This window comes from Amblyomma mixtum, chromosome 5 (genome assembly GCF_055824585.1).
Source record: "Amblyomma mixtum isolate Tamu chromosome 5, ASM5582458v1, whole genome shotgun sequence".
Lineage (NCBI taxonomy): Eukaryota > Metazoa > Arthropoda > Arachnida > Ixodida > Ixodidae > Amblyomma > Amblyomma mixtum.
In genome coordinates, this window is record NC_143016.1 from 52615514 (window position 1) to 52637134 (window position 21621).

At 45.3% G+C, this 21621-nt stretch overlaps 1 protein-coding gene across 2 annotated transcripts in view; it reads right to left on the reverse strand.

Annotated features, from left to right (window-relative positions):
* LOC149342164 (hemocytin-like) overlaps nucleotides 1–21621 on the reverse strand; it is an 87540-nt gene that overhangs the window by 36740 nt on the left and 29179 nt on the right. For both annotated transcript variants that reach the window (XM_089544424.1, XM_089544423.1), the window contains 18 exons: nucleotides 19650–19848; nucleotides 17654–17725; nucleotides 16012–16056; nucleotides 14623–14682; nucleotides 12926–13045; nucleotides 12759–12830; nucleotides 12193–12243; nucleotides 10759–10803; nucleotides 8732–8961; nucleotides 7466–7592; nucleotides 6306–6737; nucleotides 6035–6094; nucleotides 5470–5607; nucleotides 3225–3418; nucleotides 2130–2271; nucleotides 1381–1440; nucleotides 1113–1264; nucleotides 489–584 (listed from right to left, as the gene is read on the reverse strand). In XM_089544424.1, the coding sequence (XP_089400550.1) occupies nucleotides 489–584; nucleotides 1113–1264; nucleotides 1381–1440; nucleotides 2130–2271; nucleotides 3225–3418; nucleotides 5470–5607; nucleotides 6035–6094; nucleotides 6306–6737; nucleotides 7466–7592; nucleotides 8732–8961; nucleotides 10759–10803; nucleotides 12193–12243; nucleotides 12759–12830; nucleotides 12926–13045; nucleotides 14623–14682; nucleotides 16012–16056; nucleotides 17654–17725; nucleotides 19650–19848 (2295 nt within the window). The remainder of the gene's footprint in view (nucleotides 1–488; nucleotides 585–1112; nucleotides 1265–1380; nucleotides 1441–2129; nucleotides 2272–3224; nucleotides 3419–5469; nucleotides 5608–6034; nucleotides 6095–6305; nucleotides 6738–7465; nucleotides 7593–8731; nucleotides 8962–10758; nucleotides 10804–12192; nucleotides 12244–12758; nucleotides 12831–12925; nucleotides 13046–14622; nucleotides 14683–16011; nucleotides 16057–17653; nucleotides 17726–19649; nucleotides 19849–21621) is intronic.

Sequence of the window (21621 nt, forward strand, 5' to 3'; positions counted from 1 at the left end):
GTTTGCATCACTCGCATCGAGCAATTAAGGCTGCCATAGAAAACCAACGGGGAACGCTTTTGATGAGGGCAAAAACGTTAATAGCAAGAAATGCAAGCCTGCCGCGTATATTGATTGTTTTAGTGCATTGTTGCCGTATATTCTCGGCTGGTTTTATATGCTGGTTATGCTCGGCTGGGATTCGCAGTCGTTTTAGAACCTCGACTACTTTTAGCTGAGACGCCCGATATATACGACCAAGTGCTACATGCTTCACACATGAATTCCATTCAGAACTGACAGATTCAGCAAGCTTCTTCCTACTTTCTTTTTTGCGCAGCCGTGGTCGTGGGACATGAAAGTAAGACAGCGCGAAAAGGGATCATTTCAAGTGAAAGCTGGGGAAATGTACTAGTTCTCTGAAGGCATCCATCGTCTGTATCAAAAAGTGTATGGGCGGGTCACCAACAGGACGTAAGTGACCAAGGAAAGTAAAATGCGAGCCTTGCCTTCGGGCAGTTGCACTGACTCTTCCTGCACTTGGTGTGGCCGTTGAGTGTGCACATGCAGATGTCGCATGTCGACGTTACAATTGCTTTGTTCACCTGGAACGAGGCAACGCACAGTGCTTAGCGAAAATGCGTGAAATTGGCTGCAAAGCTCACAAGTAGATGTATGATATTTATCTTGAAGCTAAGCGCTTTCTAAGCGCTTATTTTCAAACGAAGTCACTTGCATACTCCATTCTGAAATAGATTTTAAACTAAGTTACTTGCATACTCTATTTTGGAATATATTTTATCTTAGGAGTTTGAGCGCCACGCAAAAGCACGTGAGCCCATTTCAACCAGTATCTCCCCTTTTGTAACAGCTTGACAGCGTTGCACCCAGCCCTGTTCGACAGACGTGCCATCGTTTGGCCTGACTGCTTTCTTTTGTCTCGACTTTCCTTTTTATTGAGAGAGACAAACTGCTGCTTCAACTTCGAAGAACTTCAGAAAACCTATTTTAAAAAATCTCACTTTTTGTCAATATCGACGTCAGAAAATTGTTCTACCGCCGAAATGCGGAACAAAGGAAATACAGAATTTGAAAACGCTCATTAATCAGAGCGCTGTCGCCTGCAATCTTACGTGGAACAACTGGCCGTCATGGAAGCACGAGCAGTGGGACGGAGGTATGCACTTTGCACCGTCGCACATCAGGCCGTCTTCACAGAGGGGACAGAAGGCCCGCAGATGGTCCGGCAGTTCAGTACACATCTGGACGGTCACTGCTCCCGTTTCTGCGCCAAAGAAAATTGAAAAGGGGGGGGGGGGGGGGGGGGAGTAAAGTGAAAATTATATAAAATGAACGCAGGAGTCGCTTCGCGGACGGCTTCTTTGGATTAAAGGCGCTCACCCGGAGCATTGGTAGTGGGCACGGGGGGCGTTGTTCCTGGCGGAATGCGATCGGCGGTTGCTAGAAAACAAAACGAAACAGAGAAGAAATGTTAACGGGAAACGAGCGGTTGCCTTCGTAGCGGAGACAATGCAGTTTAAAAGAACTCCGTGAAAATCTGCCTAGTCACACTCTGCAGGCCTGTCAGTGCGTCGCTGTCGAAGCGCTGGAGGAAAGAGCTTCATTTCCGCTGATTTTCTTGGGTAGTCAGTTGTGGTAAAACAATCAGTAACGTAACGCAGAGGAGCGAACACTGATGATGAGGGATAATAGAAAAAAAAAGTTCACCTCTGATCGTAGCTTACAGAATATGGTTAAGTGATATGCAGAAAGAGATCCCTAAGTATAACAGTTACAATAAATCAAAGGAGGCTCCAAGTTCTGTATTCTTACATCTCTCAGCCAAAAGAGCATCGCAGATGCATCTCATAACATTGATAATTGAAGGCACATTAACGCCCATCCGCTAATAGTTTCAATATTGATTAACATTAGAGTTTTTATCCCCTTTCTATGCCCTTTGTACGACATCTTAGAAGTGTAATTGATAGTATAATGCACGGGCAATTTAGCGGACACCACCGAATGCACCTGCTACATCGCGTGGTCCAAAGCGAGCGTGACATGCAAACATTCTGGAGGAATCTTGATATCGAGAAACTATGAGGTGCATCTAACCGTTTAGATCGGTTGAGAGTTTGGTCGCTCACCTTCTGTACAGCCGAGCACGTCGAAGCGCAGGGCGATAAGTTCGTTCCATTCGGTCGGCTCGATGCGCACGAAGCGCGCCCTCACGGGTCTGTCGAAGAGCTGTCTCGTTACTCCGCTCGACTCGTGGTTGCCCATGAAGTCCTTGCGTGAGAAAAAAGAAGGGATGGAGGGGAAAAAATTACTCCCTTATAGCGTACTGCTGGCTTCAAATGCGTCGGAGAAAGGTAGCCAAGAATACGCGGCACCTAGGGTGACAAAGATAGCCACACAATATATGCCCTATGGAGGAAAAGCATGAAAATCCATACTGCTAACAAAAAAAAATTGGGGGGAGGGTGAGCTTTTCCTGCATTTCTTCGATAGGCATCTCAAACATGCTTGATTACTCACAATCATAGAAAGCCTGACTGACGTACAAAACTAGATTTGCTAACATATCGAACGTATCCTTCATCGCTGACTTGTGCGTCGTCTAAGACTAGTTTTCACCAGCGTGCTTTTCATCTTTATGACTAGCAACTGCCACTTGACTGCCGATGCCTGTCAGTGCTAGCTGACGTCACAGGCGCAAGCAAGGCGCCTGCGTTGCGCTGTGCAGGTTGCAAGCCAAAATTCGGAAAGGAAAAAAAATTTCCAGCGGCAATGCTGTCCCATTGACACGTTTGATAAGCGCAGCAGTTGCATGTATAAGATCATCCTCGAATCCATTGCACCCTAATTACCTCTTTTCACCTATAGTGACCTCTTATTCTACTTGTTTCATCAATACGGCCAGCCTGGGAACATGTAGTTAACCAATCAGATGCGTCGAGTAGTCACGTGATCGATGACGTGCCCGATACGCATCGCGAACTTCTTTTCACCTGTTCCTTCCCTTCCTACTGCTTCTTTGTAGCGTTCTGACCCTCTCCATGCCTTCATCCTTACACCTTTTCTCCTTATCCTTTTTTACAGGTAACGACGACGACAACGCAAGGAAATCTAGGGACGGGCGCTTAACAGCTCTGCTGTAAAACAGGTATTTTGTCAGGAATAATAGCTAAGTGGGGATAAATAAGGAGCGAGCTGTATCCATAAAGGAGTAGTAAACGTACCTTGACCATTCCTTGGGAGCTTTGCACGTAGGCGTACTGCGTGCCGTCGACGCTGACCAGGACTCGGTAGCGCGTCACCCACTGGTGAGTGCGTTCGCGTCCTTGCAAGGCTATGCCGAACACGCTGCGCACTGTGCCGAGGTCCACCTCGACGAACTCCCCAACTCCCTGGCGACGGGGAATCCAAGCACCGACTACGGAAGAAGAAAGTAAAAGCCCAGGTGGGACACGACTGCTAGCTGCGAACATTGCACTTGCTTCGTAAGTTCGTGTTTTAGGCAGACGAAAATTGATTTCGCTAAGAAATTTATTTTCCTATTTGCTCAGCACTCGAGGCGGGATGAAGCATAAACACCACAAATCCTTATCATTGTTCTCAAGCCTCCTCTTATATTGTGACGTATGCATAAAATCAGTTTTTTTTAGTGACCATTCATGATTCATGACCATTAGCGATCATCCCATGATCAGTTTAATTTCAGCGTCCAGCGTTAAACTGTTATGCACTGAGCACTTGTTTTTAAAACTTCCTGACACCACTGTTTCCTTTTTTTCTTTTTTTCAAAGTTCTGTTACTGTATTGGAGGTTTATTTGTTTACCTATTTACCCTAATTTTATTCTAGCTTACTTGCTATCTTATTTGTTACTCTGGCTTATCCTGACAACACCATCTCTTATCTTGTTCGTAGTTATGACTTTGTTTTGCTTTTATGCCCCCTCCCCCTCCAATGTAATGCTATACACCGATGCAGCCGATTATAATTTCAGCCAAGGGGCCTTCGCTATCTGCGCATCCAAATTCATAGCAGGAAGAAGCGAGTGCATCTCTGCGGCCTCAGTCACGGTCAAGTACGCGGATCAAGCAGAAGAAGCGGCCATAGCCTTGGCCATAGCAAATACTGACGCTGACATCATTCTCAGTGATTCCAAGACTGCCATACGCAACTTCTCGCGCGGTAGAATATCCCTAACTGCTAGACACATCCTCACAAATATTACACTGCAACGAGAAATAGAACTGGTATGGACTCCTGCCCATTCAGGGAACCCAGGGAACGAAGCAGCCCACCAACACGCTCGAGGTTTTGTCGGCCGAGCGGTGGGCTCTCGTCCAGGGGGATCCGAGATGGAGGCAGTGATTTCTTACCACGAAATTACCCAATTCTACAAACTCTCTCGAAGAATCTATCCTCCCCCGCACAAGTCACTCTCCAAGCACCAAGAGGTGGCTTGGAGAAGACTTCAAACCCATTCTTACCCGAACCCGTACATTTACGCCCACATCTACCCCGATCTCATTGACCCCACCTGCAAACACTGCGGTAGCACTGCCACCCTCGATCATATGCTATGGGACTGCCCGGAGGAACCTCCTCCGGAAGCTCTTATAGAAGCTCCCTCACCAGACGCCTGGGAAGAAGTGCTGCGCAGCTCGGACCCCGCCGTCCAGGCAGGAGCCATCGAGCGCGCCGAAGAGGTCGCCGCCAGCTATCAGCTAACGGCCACCTGGCCCTTCTGCTAAGCGTCCAGGAACCCTTCTTTTCCGACAATAAAGTTTTCTCTCTCTCTCTCTCTCTCTGCTGGGCCTTTAGGGTACTTCAATAAATAAATGAATAAAAAAATAATAAAGCAGTATTCGGCTGAACAGAAGAGATCATGAGGTCGTAACCTCGACTGAGCAATGCCATGGTGCAGTAAAAACGGCCAGGCACGAAGTGGACCGCCTTTTGCTGCAGATGCAGCCTGCACCAGGGAAATGCACCGTATCGCCCGTCGTCATCTGATGACCGTGTACTAGATTTGGCTTCGTTTATCTGTTCATTCACTAAGAAAATGTTGCTGTTCCAGACACTCTAACAACTAGAATTTGCTCGAAGTCACAGCACTAAAGCGGGAAATTTGGAATCATTTTATTGTATTATAAGCATGATAAACTGGACGAGCTGATAACGACAAGGTATTGCAGTACCAAACACACGACGAGCGTAGAAGACAAAACGGCATACCCCCGTCCTCATTCGTCTTACCTTTGGTGCTGCTGTTACCACTGCGTCACCTTCACGTTTTGATGTCAGCATCTAGGCGTATAGGTGAGGGTTGAAAGCGCCACTTGTAAACATGCTAACAGCAGGTGAATATATTGGTGAAGTCTGTCAGTCAGTCTCAAATAAGGTCCTGCTGAGAGTGGCGTATACCTTAGTCAACAGGTAGTGCAATTGTGGAGACGAGCAAATGCGGACTTACGGGATGTCGACGACGTGGTGGATCCGAGTCGCGAGTGGGCGGGTGACGAACCGGGACTAGCGCTGCTCGACGCTTTGTAGCTGCTGTCCGGCAGCGGCGAAGGGCCATTCACCAGGTACACGAAACGGGTGCATCGGTCTGCGAGGCGATACCACGGGCACTTGAGTACAGGGGAACTCGTCACACGTATGAAGAACTCGATATCTGTTTGCACTATCAGGCACTCGTGAGAGTACGATGCATTGCTAGCATAACAAAGCTTTTTTAGCCGTATTGGTAATTCTCATTTAAACTTAGGCTAAGTATAGATGTCGTTGAACACAGACAGAATGCACTTCGTCGGCCATGGATTACGGCAAGACTTGTGTAAGTAAATGGGGAGATAAAGGAAGACAAAACATAAAGCATAAAGTCGCGCACCCAACCCACCCATCACTAAGCCCTAGCTATAGGGCATCCCATCACCGTACTCAAATACATAGTTCTTGTTAACTCAGTATCTCTTTGACCTGAGTAGCATGCCAAATGAGATGCAATGAGGATTTCCGCAAGAAAGAATGCATACCTTGACTCCATTGCACTGTAGTCTGGTCGTATATTATACCTGCCTGTGTCGTGACAGAGCCTGCGGAAAAAAAGAAACTCACTTAGAAAAGGCGACTTTGATGCACTTAACGCTTTCTACTTCCCATCATTACGCATCCCAGAATATATCATTCAAATATTTGCTCTCTTGATACTAATGATGGACGCCGACAGCGCGCACGTATAGTACGTATCTAAAAGACGATGAAATATGGTTATTTCTGTGCGAAATGCTCCAAAATGGCGCGCACCTGGCAAAGGTGTCGTTCCAGTGATTCCAGTCGTTACAGTGATTCCAGTCGTTCCAGTCTCTCCTGTCGTTCCAGTCGTTGTAGGTACGGGAGTGGGCTCCCAGTTCTTGTAGCAGTCGCAGTAGAAACGGACCATGTAGTCCGGACACTGCTCATCAGCGGGCGTCTGACCGTTACTACAAATCAGCCCTCTCTGAATGTCGCACTGGATACGGTCTGTGCCATTGAAAGCCACGTTCCTTGATACCGGTTCGCACTGGACCTCGGTTCTGTAGCGTTCGTCGCACAGGGGCAGGCCGCTATGCACAATGTTGCCGACTGACTCGACGTCGCCGTCCTCGTCCGGCTTGCGGGTATTGAACCACATGGACCAGCCGGGAATACAAATGCCTCCTCCTTCCACCGTCACGTTCTCGACGACCACGGGGATCACTGCAGGACGCAAAACGTCTAAATGAACCACGGCTCAGGACTACAGTCATGGGTAAAGAGCTTTCAGTATGAAGAGAACTGTTTTAAGTGATGATCTTTAGATGCGAAAATATGATCCCGGATGTTATACGCGCGCAGAGCTTGCTGCTAAGGTGTACCTAGCCTGAACGATACAATAGTCGCTATCGAAACATGTGGTAGCGAAGTGGACGTCATAAGGGGTATGCCAGATCGCACAGAAAAATTTTTCTCCACACGCTAATCAGACGAGCTTGGAAATGACCGCCCGAAAATGCACGCAACTTGTGAAAACAAGGATATCATATCTTGTGGCATTCTACTTTGAGAACAGACCTGTTGAGTCTATATATGTTCGCTTTATTAATGGATACTTTAATTGTTCCCCCCCTTAATGTCGTTTTGTCCGAAAAAAGTTAAAGCTTTGCTCATGACAAAATAGGCCCTACGCAGATGTTGATAGTAAGCGTGCGATTGATGACACCAATTATTGCAGAACACTATATCTATCGCTTCGTTTTGTTCGAAAGTATGTTTTTTATGCTAATGATATCACTATCGAGGCACTAACTGCGGACAGAAGGGAATCACGTTGAAACAAAGAAAGTGAAAAGAAAATGTATCAATGGGTAATATGTACCATATAGAAAAAAACAATGAGATATTCTTAAGCTGTTATGCACGTAGCGTTGCCTTGTTTCCCGGCTTACCTGTGGTTGGTATGGAAACCTGGGGCAGTCCAGTTGGTAGCGGCTTGCAGTCCGGTTGCACGGCGCACACAATATGGTTGTCTTGACAAATGCAGCGCTCACAGCCCCTGTCTATAACTTGGTTAGCCTGTTGTTGAGGAAAGCATAAGTGAACAACTCATGTCTAAACACGTCACTGAAAAATATTTGGACAAAATAATCGGGGTAATGCTACAACTATAGCTACAAGCAAGGGACTAACAGCAACCAGTCTTGGCATGTTCCACGCGAAACGTCGAAAAGTTCAACGCCCTCTCGCTGAATAGGATGATCAGAACGTGTCCTAAACCTATTTCACGTCAGGGTTTGAACTCTACATCCATAGAATGCGGCTTGCTTTGCTATGGTCTCTTGCGTCAACCTCTGCTTCATTGCGCTGATCTAAAACTCGGGCTTCCTTCCGTTGCAGCGGTCGCTGCACTGGGTAGCCCCTCATCAGCAGAGCAGTAGCAGTGGTTAGTATGCGGCGTTCAGGCTACGATAGCAGCGTGCATACAAATCGCGTCTCGTGTTTTCAGGAAAAGAAGCTATGGTTCCGCACAAACGACGCTTACAGCTTTTTGGCGACAACGACTAAACCAGTAGTAAGAGTAACACTTGTCGGGAATATGGTCAGTATTGTCAACAGAACCACACAAAAGCCTGGCTTTATTTCACTCTGTAATCGACGTTCAGCAGACCATAGCGCTCTGATAAAGTGATTAAGGAAGTGATCAAACTTCGTTGATGCGGTTGACTGATGGTCAGGCAAAGAGGCAATTGGGCAATATTGTGAAATAATGAGCTGTCGTTTAAAACACGGCCGATCAGCAAAAACATTGTTCTCTGTGTTCGACGAACACAGGTGCCCGGTTCGTGCAGGAAAATATAACACGGCATTCTCATCAAAAAACGCCTTGACTTTCCGTTAGTAAGCTTCTCAATTTAACACACTTCCCGTTAGGCATTCTCATTTGACTACATCCAGAAGTGGCAACAATGATTGCGTTTTGCCGAACAAGCAGCGAATGTTCCGTGGCCCCACGCACAGCTTGCCCCGTCGTAAAATCTCGGATGTATTTTCCCGTAGTAAATAATCGAAAACAAAGACACGGAATAGACAAACGGTGTGACTGATTGCGGTTCAAAATCTAAAAATTTCAGACCGCAACCAACATGCCCAACTTGCTCTACTTCGCTACTTTGGGCAAATATATATATACACGAGAAAAAAGAAAGCCGACGTACCCCTAGGAGATCTCCTTCGAAGGCGCAGCTGCACTCCTCTTCGTCGACGCAGGTGTGGTAGTCTAACCAGCGGTTGGGCCCCTCACAACCTGAGTTGGGCCGGCAGCCTGGTACGCACCAGTTGTTTCCGAGACACTTGCCGTCCGTTACTAGCGAGCGCAGAAACAGGTTGCACGTCTGGTTGCACTGGTAGGCGCAGTCGCTGTACGTGGTCCCCGGGGGACAAAATACTGCACGGAGGAGAAAAGGCGCGAGGCCGTACAGTCATCTGAAGTGGAGGCCCGCAAATACGCTTTATTTCAGTAGAATCACTAGAAATATGAATCTGTTGGCTCTATTTTCGTCAGTACACTCTAAGCCTTGTATCAAATAGATAACGATCTGACGTCCGATGACAATGTGTGCCGGCAGTGGCCTCGGCTAAAAAGGATGGCATGATGAGCCGCAATAGTAGTTTTGCAAGGGTGTAGCCAGAGAGTTCTTTAGTTGAGAAAGTGAAAAATTGGGACAGTATGCAACTAAGACGTAAGAAGGGTCAAGAGAGGTAGAACACTGTCCCACTTATATGTGGAACCACGTTAGGGAAGGGGAAGCTGGGAGGGACATCATCCCTGCTTCCCTTCTTCCTCGCTACACTTCTTGCTCCGTCTGCTAATGAAGGAAAAGGGCAAGGACGCTGTTTTGGTACTGTGACGTCACTACTGTAATCTCCTGAAAGCGCAAGCTGTCGAAAATTTCTCTCGTTTTATTTAAATCTCTGTTTTAATCCACTTGCACTGTTGCGAAGTCAGAAGCCTTCGTTCTGTATATGCTCCTCTCCCTTCATAAGCATTATTCGCGCTCACTCTACTGCTTTTCGTAAAATAAAACAATGTTCCTAGGCTGGTTTTTATCAAGTAGGAAACAATAGGCAAGAGATGTATTGTAAAATACGAATATTTCTGCCGTCTTTCAAGTGCAACCTGAGCAGCGTCCAACAAAAACCGTTCGAGATTTCCGTCATCGTTGGCCTTGTGGTAGAGCATTCGCCTCGCAATTGGGCGGTGCTGAGTTCGACCCCCCGTTCCGCCGGGGACCCACCGGTTTCCTAATGGGCACAAGGTTTTCCTCGGTCTGGTGCTCTTCGGCGGTGAAAAGCTTGGAAAAGGGCCTTTCGTAGGCCTCGCCGCCCCAATTAGGATAATCGATCCTCAAAGGCCCGACATCCGCCTTGTGCGGTAAAGCCCATTGTGACCCTTCCTCTTTACTGAAATTGAGGTAAAACACCCATTTCCCGAGAATTTCACCCCAGATAAGCCGAACACCAGTCCAGGCGAAAGCTTGTACCCATTGTATCACCGGTGGGTATCGAACCCCGCACCTCCCGCACGCAAAGCGGATGCTGAAACCAATGGGCTTCTCAGATATTGTCAGCACGTTTTCGGGAGAGCGAACCCACAAGAAAACAAAGGAACGCGGAAATGAGTGGTGGAAAAGTAGATGTGCTGGGCATTTGTGGCCTTGCGTTAACACACTTTTCCGTTTTCTACCCCCTCCCCTTTCCTCGTGCCTCGTGCCTGTGTTCTCTCCCATGTTGTCAGCGCTGCACAAGCCTCTGACGTCTGCAGCCACACTCTCAGCAATCCCGCCGGTAAGAATTCTTTTTACATCCTCGTCTATGCAGCCAGTATTGCGCATGTGGAGGCACACTCATCAAAGTTTTCACTTCTTCTTAATTTCGATTCTCTTTCTTATTTAGGTAGGCAAGAAAGATCTTCTTACGTTCCTGGGCACAGGTTCGTGCTGTCTGACTGTTAAAAAAATTGTGTTACGTTTCTCTAGTTAAAAAAAAAATCGTCTCGGAGCGTTTTATAATTGAGAGCTGCTACAACTGTGAACATAAAATGTGCTCTAAAACACAAAAAGTTCTATAGAGATCAGATTCAAGCACCTTGGAGGGTGTCAGTCAGAGTTAACGTTAAAAAAAGCAATCCAAAACAGAAAAAGAAGCGCGGAAGAACAGAATTTGAAAGCATGCATTGGCTCACCGTGCCCGGGAACCGTCACAGTCGGACCGAAACTCCTGGTTGTCCCTGAAATACACATGCATTCAAGCTTGAGCCCAGAGTGGATTGATTGTGTGATTAACTTATTCATTGGTAAATTGGTTGACTGACTGCTCGATTTATTTATTTATTTTTTCTATGTGCCAAAGCTGTGGACTAAGAGTAGAGTTATTGCTGTTTCATCTAAAAGTGTCTGCAAACGTCAGAACGAGAAAACATATTATCCCAAGTGTGTCTTTGAAGAATTAAACACTGTATTGTACTGTGCAGAGGCAGTTTTGAAATATCTAGCTTTCAATTATATTCGAACTAAGTCCATCGTCTCAACTAGTGTTTTACAATGCTCGATTTGCTTAACTATGCGGTGCTATAAAACCAATATATGCGATATGAAATGAGGACTCTTTCATATTACTAATATTGCAATGGTGTTATTTTACTCCCAGACATAAAAGGGGAATGATTTTTGTGTGTGCGTATGCCCACCTGGATGCGTGAAAATTTTAACGAATTTCTTTTTTCCCATAAGCGATTGAATGCAAACTCGTCGTTACGTGTCAATGATGTGCTAGGGCCACGCACGAAAGCTGCTGCGAAAAAGGCGTATTTTTTTATATTCATTTTTTTTTTCAAAGCAAGAAAACATCATTTAGCCTCTGGAACAACACTGTATTAAAGTGAGCACAAAGAACTATTTTCTTTCTTCTAAATGTAAAACTTTAATTTGGGGACGGTGATGAAAATCAAGGCGAGCGCGTTCAGTGCCGTACTATCTTCTGAAATACAATCGTGTCAACACAGAGTAAAGGAAGGGATGGGGCGAGCGAGGGATCGGGATAGGTGCTATGTGTTTCCTGTGGTAAAATTCATGTTGATATATTGCCTCCTCTCATGATACGAATTTTCTTCGGTTAATTTCTGCGAGAATTTATTTGTTTTAGCATTTATCATATCAGCGAAGGCAAGTTCAAATCATCACCCTCGCTTTTCATCATCAATGATGAGCGAAAAAAAAAAAGTAGTGCCGTGGCATTTTACTGTGAGCAGTCTGTTCAGCTGTGGACCGGTCTCTCGCTTTTCTTACGATAACATTATTTCCCTTTGCATATGTGATTTGCCGCTGTCTGCTTGGTTGAAAACGCAAAAGGTAGTTTAAGACAACGTTCGAAACGCAACTCTCTTCTCCTTCGTCACGCGAAAGATTTTCTACACAATAATGCGGTTAAGCAATGATTTCGCGCTTCCTGCTGTTTGCTTATTCGTTTTACATGTAAAAAGAGAAAGCAAAAGAACTGGACCATATGGCACACCCGCTGATTTCTATTCTTAGTCGTATTCGCATTGCGGAAAATCATAAATACTGACCCCTGTAGAATAAAACGTTTGAGCAGTATGTGTAGCGATTCGCGAATTTACCTGTTTCAGACGAACCAGCCGTCGTGGATACGTATGTGTATGCAGGAGGAGCTGTATCAGCGGAAAAAAAAGAATAATTTCAAGTATGAGGCACTTTCGCTTTTGACTAAGCCATAATTACGTTACTAACTATACCATTGCAGAGACATTGCTAACAAAGCGACATTTTTGTTATCACTTGGCGAAAACCAAGCTTGTTAGACGGCTTCCTGACGACTATGCAAACTCTAGTCTCTCATAGCTCAGTGTACACAAATGAAACGTTAACATGAAAGAACAAAGGAAGGTTATTCGAAATACAAGCAGGCGGTTTTCTACCTTACAGTTATGAAGGCAATGTGTAAGTTCGAAAATAGGGGGAAACTCGTAACCAACACGTAGGTAAAAAAACAAACAAAGAAAAGACAGAAAACTTCTATTTTTTTTTTTTACAAGCAGCATCCACATTGATCGGCGTGTGTTGTTCGTGTCAAGACGAGTATCCTAGCTTTATAGTTAAGCTTGTTACCAATACATTGTGAGGTCTGTATCGGCAGACTCACGTAAGGATTGTGAGCTGTACTCACCAGTCGACGGTACCTCCACAGTTGGTAGCGTCTGCTCATAGTGTGGCTCTTCAGTCGTTTCTTTCGTTTGCTCTTCATTTGAAACAAACAAAAATAAATATTTGCTTTAGGTGTGCTGGCATCACGGTGGAAGCTTTCGCGAAATGACAAGCATTTAGAAAGCTCACCTGTTCTTGACGGTGATGTTTCCCCTGGATATGACGGCGTGGATGTTTCCACTTCTGCGGTAGTTGATGCACTTCCACTTTCCGTAGTAGTAGGTGTTTCTTGTGTCGACGTCCTGAAGCCTTTTGATGATAAAAAGGTAAATCTCGATAACTACGATGCTTCCATCGATATCGTTTGAACTGATGAATGGGAGTTGTACGGTTTTGTCTACATTTAGTGGTGAGATAGATGGGCTGCGTTTGGAGGGCCAGTATGCAACTCTTCAAAACAATAAACGTAGTTCCACGTGTCCACTGTCACTTGTAAGTGCGCGTAAAATTACGTTTCCAAAAGTTTAAATTTTTTCTTGCACCAGTAATCATCGGTAATGTTAGCATGCCAAATAACAGTAGTTTTTTCTAAACATGGCATTTTTAAAAGTAAATTCAAATGATTTATTGTGTCTTATCTGCTAATATTTATTCGCAAATTAAAATTTACAGAATTCACCTAATGTGTGACGAAGTTACTCAACATTCGGTTCGTATTCGGTGTTTTTCTTTACGTTACTGAACACAACACTTCTTGCAGAGCAAATGTTCTGCAAAAAAATTGGAATATCTCCAGCATTCCACTCGTTCTTGATTTTTTTTTAAAACTGTATCGTCGTGTGTAGTACCTGTATATTTTAGACATGAGGTATTTTCTCTAGCTATTGCTCAGCCCATTAGTTGTCACTACCCAGTTCAAAACCAAGCATCACTGTGCTCTGTCTTAGCGAGCTGTCTAACATTCGCTGGCACTCTACAGGAGCTTGAAGCTGGTGAGTTCATCATCATCATCATCATCAGTCCTTGTTAAGTTCAATGCAGGACAAAGACTCCTCCAATAGATGTTCAACTAGCCCTGCCAGTTAAACACAAAACTTCGGTTTTAAGTCCACACAGAAAAACACACAAAGCTTTGCGCAATAGTAATCTGTTGTGAAACTTTGGCAGGCTAAAATAGAAACCTCACCGCACAACTAACAGCCGTGAACAGGGCTTAGCCTCTGTCAAATACACTGTGCGGTTTGTTCACAACAACATCAAGAAAGAATATCTTCGACTTCTTTTCAAACATTCGCATTATTTCTGAACATTTTGTTTTGTGTTCTGAAAGCTTGAGGTGAAAAGCGGCGCTGTCTCCGCGTCGGCGAATAGCAGAAAAAAATGGGGCCTTTTAAAAATGGCTGCGCGCACCAGGACTGAAGGTATGCTGTGCGTTGAAAGAATACCAAGCGGCGCCGGGATCTGTTACAAATCGAAGAAATTCGCAAACATCGATTCACGAGAATTAAAGCAATATATTGAGGCTACTATAGCACTGACTTCTCGTTCCTCATCTGTGAGGGCGTAATCGCAATTACTCTCAAATGTCAGAGTTTCCTTCGCGTGGCGTGATTATACAAGAAATTCCAGACATGTAGTCGAAAGCCGGACACGCTACCTCTTGACCACCGCTGGAACAGATTCCAGGGACTGAAAAACGCCTGTTAAAAAATTCTTCGCAGTGTGACCAATTCAGTCACTCAAGGATTAGGTGCTTGGAGTGTTGAGATTTTTGTCGCGCTACGAATCAGTTACTGATTTTAACTGCAAGCCATATCGTCTCCCGATAAAATCAGTTGGGCTAAGAAAGAGTTCTCAGTGCGTTTAAACAAACGTGTTCGACCTACCTCGTGTGAAAAATCTGGTCGCTTTCGTCCATAACGATATGGAAGCAGTTTCTTCGATTCCTGCACCCAAAAGAGACGTAGAAGCATCACACTGACGCACCTCCGCATGTATTTCATGTCACTTTGTGCCTAAAACAATGTCCCTCAGAACAACAAACTGTATAAGAAAAACGCCTAGGGGAGTGCTCAGTTACAAAGGGACAAGTACAGTGCGCGTACGTTCAGCGGCGAGGATGCAGTCTCCCTTATTTCTGTGCTGTAATAAAGAAAGCAAGGAAATACATGCACAGAACACAAGCTGACAGAGATGGGTTAAGAAGAAAGGAGGATTGAGCGGCAGGCTTGGTTGAAATAAGCTACCCGGTAAACCTGAGCCAAACATAATTCCCGCGCCAGGTGCGCAAACGCTGGTTTTTCCTTTGCATTTCGCATTTTCTCTAGATAAGTTAGAACAACAAGGAAACCGTCGTGTTCCCAGCAGCTCGCATTACGAAGCCCCCTACTCTAACCCAATATCTTCCTCACAGAAAAACACTGCGGTCGTTTTTTGCCATGTCCACCGAATGAGCACAACGGGGAAATGCTTCGAGCCTCAGCTACAAGCTCCGGTATTCCAGCGTTCTTCTGAACTGAAACAAGCGCTGCTTAAGCGTTCCTCCGGTTAAGTGTGCATTAGGCTTTTTTCCGAGCATAAAAATACCGTGTACAAATTGCAGTTGTTCGGTATCGATATATTACCGCTTTCTAACGACGAAGATACTACTTTAACTGAAAACGGAGTTATTCTAAGCTAAGTAAGTAACGCCACGATTGACAAGCAGACTGCGGTGTGCCAATGCAGTTCCTCAATCACCAAGCTTTGAGGCTGGGCTGCACCCCCATTCACTTCCAAACGGTGATCGCGGAGTCCTTTACGATGTAGACGTCACTAGTATGATTACAAAACATAAAACTGAGCAGCGGACAAGACACAGGAGAGAAGCAAACAGCTCGACCTGCTCAGCTTTATGTCCTGCTCAGTTTTATGTTTTACAACCATGTCATACCAACTAGCCCCTCATCGCTCACTCTTAGAATTCACAAGTCTGAGTAGATTGGTGGGGAGAACGCAAAATAAAATCAAATCCTGCATAAGATCCCCGACAACTCGTTTTTTTTTTTTTTTGCATCCTTCTATCCTGCCCCCAACCAACGCAAACACACGGATACACACAAGGCGAGCATGTTGGTATATGTAATCAAGATCAAGAGAGAAAAAGTTTGTTTTACGCGGCACATCTGTTACACTCAACGAGAATTATGAACAAACTTAGAACCACGCCTTCGCGTTAGAGCGTGTACCTAATTCTGGATACGCTCCAAACAGCACATAAATAAAAAGAACCTTGCCTGTTGTCGATGCCGCTGTGGCTGGACCCTCTGGCTCAGTGTCCACTGCATCATAAAAAAAAATGCCGTCAAAGGGAGCAAATGAACTACGAATCGTCCCTTCAGTCAAGAGAAAAAAGGGCTTGTAAAACGGATTCGCTCTGAATTTAGTTTAACCGTGGACTCATCGTCTTCAAAGTTCTGTTCTCGCTTCTCTCTGTGTGAGCACAGCGGCGGGCAACGACTAAAAGTGTTCTAAGACAATGGCTGCTACAGCTGCAGCTACTCTCAAAAGCAGTTGACTCATCCTTCCGAGCGATCCATGCTTCGAAATTTCTGGGATAGTGTTCGACGTGTAATTAAACATACCGGGATGCAAAAAAAAAGGCGATTCCAGCAGTTACGATCGACAGTTTGAACTCATCGCGACTACAGAAGGACATGGAAGCTGAGCTTGCGTACTCTATGCTACACAAAAACGCTGTAGGTGTCTATTTTCCTCGATGTCAGCGCGCCTTAAAGATCCCAAGGTGGTCGAAATTATTCCGGAGACCTCCTTTACGCACCTCTTTCTCTCCTTCTTTCACTCCTACCTTCCTCCCTTCCCTTACGGCGCGGTTCAGGTGGCGTGTTCGCCAAATGCAGCCGGTACAGCCAGCGATGACAGCGCCGCCCACTGGCAGGTAGCAGCCACAATAAGGCTGGTTATAAATATTCATTCAGAACGGCGGCTTGACATCGCCGCTATGGCGCAGTGGATTAGAGGCACGTCTTGCGTATGGAAGGTCGGCCGTTCGACTCCGCTCTCTGTACTGTAATTTTATTGTTTTTTAATTTCATTTTTTTTCCATTTTTTACCTTTTAGGTCGCAAATCGTGATGCTTAGTGGCATATAACGCCATTTAAGAGGATTTATTATCCCTTTTAGGTAAGCCGTTGTGACAATCTTCAGTCACCGTGATCAATTCACCGTGGTTTCAAGCCTTGTGGCTGTACAGGCTGCAGTTGGCGAATACGCGTTCAGGTGTCCGCCAGTATATATGTGAGACAGATACTGCGCCATTTCCGTTCCTCAAAAGCCAATTTACCAATTTACGAATTTACCAATCTATTTTCCTTTTTCCTCTCACTCGCGCAATAGCCGCCGTCGTTTTTCTCTGGACTATCCTTTAACAACAATGAGCACGGATTCATTTCTATAGTCAATAGCCCTATGTGCGTGTAGTGATGTCGAGAAGAAACGTGCACAGTTGACAAGTGCGGGTAAATTTGAAAACGTATGTGTACGGTTTAAAAGAAGTGCACATAGTGGCCACTGCTACGCAGCGGTCATGCATCTATATCAGTGCGAAATCCTTCAAGGTTGTGTGATAGTGGCCGCGATTATAGTTAGAAACTAAGCGGTCCATTCGCATTCCATGCATTTCAATACCCATCCGTGCCTTTTCCATGTTCATTCGACTGTCTTTTAGGCACAGCCAAGATTATATGCAGGGCTATGTAGGTTTTTACGCCCTTCCGGGGACCTCAGTTTCCCAAGGGTACGGTGTCCGTTTAAGTATCGTAGACTTACGCACAGCCGTTCACTCGCCGCCACAAGTGGCTAAGGAAAGAGGTATTGCAGACGCGCAAACGTCATTCAATCATTTAAACGCTTGCTCACCTGTCTCGGGCAGTCTGGTGGATGCCGTTGACGGCACATACGTGGTCTTCTTCTCTACGTCTCCAGGCACAGCTGAAAACATAATCAAGGCTATATCTAAGGATTGTAACAAATGCAGCTCGAAGTCAATCTACAGTGTTAAAAGTGCAGCAAACACCGATCTGAACAAACACGAATTGGTGTCGAGAAAAGCGAAAAAGACGAGTGTTCTCACAAACGCCTTCTATGCGGACAACTTCTTGACTTAATATTTACCAAGCGTGGTGCCACTGGAAGCGCACTTAGATTTTTTTTTTTTTTTGCGCACACAAGATTTCTGACCACATAACAATGCGTGCTTCTCACAACGAAAAGTTTATGTATGAATGCATTTAAGACCAAAAATATTAATTTTGATGTTATTATTGCTGCGATAGAATCTGTCAGTGATGCGCCATTTATTATACAATACATAATGAAAGCACCCGCTTACTAAGATTGAGCTTCATTTGCGTTAAACTGCGAGGTATATCGGCATCGTTAAGAATATGGGCAGATATGTGGAGTGATAGCGGGCTTTGGTGACGAACGCGGTGAAAAGAGAATGAAAGAGTGGGCGTATTCAAAAAAAAAAAGAAAGAACCGTCAAAATGAAACATTCACCAAACAGCAATATTGTGACAGGCTGCAATGGTGCAATGCAGATTGGAACGGCTTTTTGTTGCACAGCCATACACTCGATCCTTGCGTTCAATAACTAAATTTTCGCTGAACGCACTACGCTTACTCTGTTCTTCAATGCTTACTAAGCTCAGCAGATTATGTAACTAGCAAATTAACAGTACCGGAAAAGGCGGACAAAATTTACCAGGTTGTATTCAGCACTGAAGCGCATATCCATATCCATATTCCTGAAGCTCTGAAACCCCTCCCATATTCCTCACCATCCCAAACCATGCATATCCTGTGGTCAAGAGAAATTTCAATGCTATTGGTTAGCACAGTCCGTTGAATCCCCCCCCCCCCCCCCCCCCTCCTCACGACTCCGAGGCCGCCACGTTATTCATCACTGAAATCAGGGAGCACCTGCCAACACCTGCTTATGGAACTGAGGAGAGTGCCACGAGGGTGGTGAAAAGGCTTGTGTACAACCTGTCGGGAGGGAAGCCCGAAAATTGATGGACTTTGGCTGGTAAAGTAATGAATTAAAATTTCGATCGGCGCCAAAAGAATTTCTGCTCATTCAACATTTCTAGACATATTCGGCGCTAATGTCAATGCATTTGTTCATGAGATCGAAATCATGCTTTAAAACTTTTACACTTGACTTGTTCTGGCGGCAGTGGACCCATTTCTTGTAATGTACAGTTTTCCACGGAGCAGGGGCTCTCAAATGTCACAAAGAGAAAGATGTGGGAAATAGTCGGTGGCTTGAACAGTTCATTGCCAGAGGATCCGTGCTTGGAGTTTGTCTTCTTGTTTCTGAAGCTGGAAGATTTCCTCATGTTGGATGCTTAAGACTGACGTGTTTGGATGCAAGACGTTAAACACCGTTTTCCTCGCAAGAAATTCTCAAGGGCAGCAACGTTTACGCTGATGGTTGGCGATCGAGGGCGCCTACTGCTTTCATCATTCGTTCCATCGAACTGTCCGTTTTAGAATCGCTGAAACCACTCGAATACAATGGTCCTAGATGGAGCTTCATTTCCAAGTTGCTATTGAAGCTCGAGATGTTCCTGGGTAGGCTGAGACCCGAGTTAAAACGAACATGATTGTTCGTTTTTTGCTCGTTCCAGAACTTCACTGCTGGGCTCGAATCAGCTGCACACTCTACACAGAAATGAGTAAAATGAGTGTAAGCTGTCCTCTAGCGCACTCCCTCTTACGAAGCCACCTCTAAACGACTCAGAAACATCATTCTAAATAAACTCATGCAGCAAACCGTACTGCCGAAGTCCACCAACTTTTGGGCTAGTGTACGGCCTTCTCACCAAAACAACTTGGTGCTCTGGCTTACCTGGACCTGGGCAAGCGCAGAACAACCGCACCTCGTAGTCCTTGCACTCGGTCACTTGGAACTTGTTGTAGCAGCGGAAGCCAATTCTTGTGTCGCACGACAACGAACTCTGGCCGCTTTGCGTCCAGTCTTCGCCAGTGGACTTGGCACGACACTCGATCTTCTCGACGTCCGGAGGAGCGCATGTGCCGTATCGATCCTGCGCGAAACCAACCGAGGATTTGCAGCTGAACCTGATACACCTCCAGCATAGATTTAACTCCCATCATGTGTGAGCACTCCTCCATATTGTCTTGGTTTGGTTATGTCTCTCAAGCAGTACACACCACTCAGCCATATCCAACCATTCTGGACAAATGCATCTTTGAACGGGAAAGATTATGTGAATGCAATTTTTCATATATTGTAAGGTTTCGCTATAACAATCAATACTATGGGCGCAGATCACCCGCCGGCAGGCTTGTATTTTTTTTCTTTTTGCTATTAACGTTATTGCTACCGTCAAAAGCGTTCCCCATAGGTCAAATGTTTAGGGGAATCCCCCAAGGTGGAGTAGATTTCTAATAAGGGAGTAATTACTAATTGGCATCCACCCGAGCGCAGCCATACGGCTACAAAGGAAAGCTATACAGCTTTTTCAGAAACTTCGTAGTTAAAGAAAAATTCGTCCTAGTCCGGGGTTCGAACCCAGGACCACCGCTTCACCGGAGCATTCGCTCTACCAATTGAGCTAACCAGGACGGCAAGATTATGGTAGGGCGAGAGCGAATTGATCAATAACTCGAAGTGGGAACTGTGTTGGTCAAATGTTTAGGGGAATCCCCCAAGGTGGAGTAGATTTCTAATAAGGGAGTAATTACTCATTGGCATCCACCCGAGCGCAGAAACTACGAAGTTTCTGAGAAAGCTGTATATCTTTCCTTTGTAGCCGTATGGCTGCGCTCGGGTGGATGCAAATGAGTAATTACTCCCTTATTAGCGTTCCCCATTGGTTTTCTATGGCAGTCTTAACTGCTCGATGCGAGAAATGGAAAAAATTGTACAAGAAAGATTTTGCTACGCATCAGAAGAATGGACCATTACCGTCAATGTTTCTATAACAGGACCTTATACTTTTCCAGTGTTTTAAAATTTTTGTCCAAGAATGTTGCACATGACAATATTACCGAAGTTTAACCTACCTCTGGACCTGCGATTGTAATTAACGTGGATTTTCATGAGAGTCGGGAGAACCACGGCATTTTATCGGCGACCGTGGGCACAGGATACACATATTTTCTAACCAGATTCGAGAAAGTTGTTTGAACGTCTTTGCATGTATACGTGGTCAGGGTCTGGAAATTTTCTGGAATAGCAGTCACCGAGGCTGACCTATAACCGGCATGAATCAAGGTCATTGCGGAGGGCCTTTTCCCTGCAGTCACCTGCGTGCTGATGGTGCTGATGACAGTGGCAATTACAGTGATAAGGATATAACATTCTTTTAATATTTAAAGGAACACTTAGTACAACTCTATCCAATTATTGTTCTGAGTGAAAAATAATTCCCTGGCTCTTTCTGGCTATGTTGACGTTTGTCTAGCAGCAAGAGTTGCATTTGTAGCTGAGAAAATTGCATTCAAAAACCTTCCCGCCAGTCGATTCGAACTTGTGGCGTCCTTACCGAAAAGGACGGTTTGTCGCTGTTTTGAAGTAAGCAGCAGTGTAACGTGGCCTCTGGGATCGGCGCAAAAATTGGTGTCGACGTAAGCATTTCACTAGCGAAATTGGCCCTCGGAGGAGACACTTGAACTTAGTTTTTTTGGTATTTCCTAGCTCATGACAGCTCTTCGTTCTTGGAGAGTGGTTTCCCCCGGAAAACATTGCGAGGCACCGTGGGCACATGAGCTGTGAGTGAATCTAAACCGTTCCCTATAACTGCGGTTTTATAACGGTTGTCGCGTGAGAATTACCTTATGCCCTAGTTTCATCA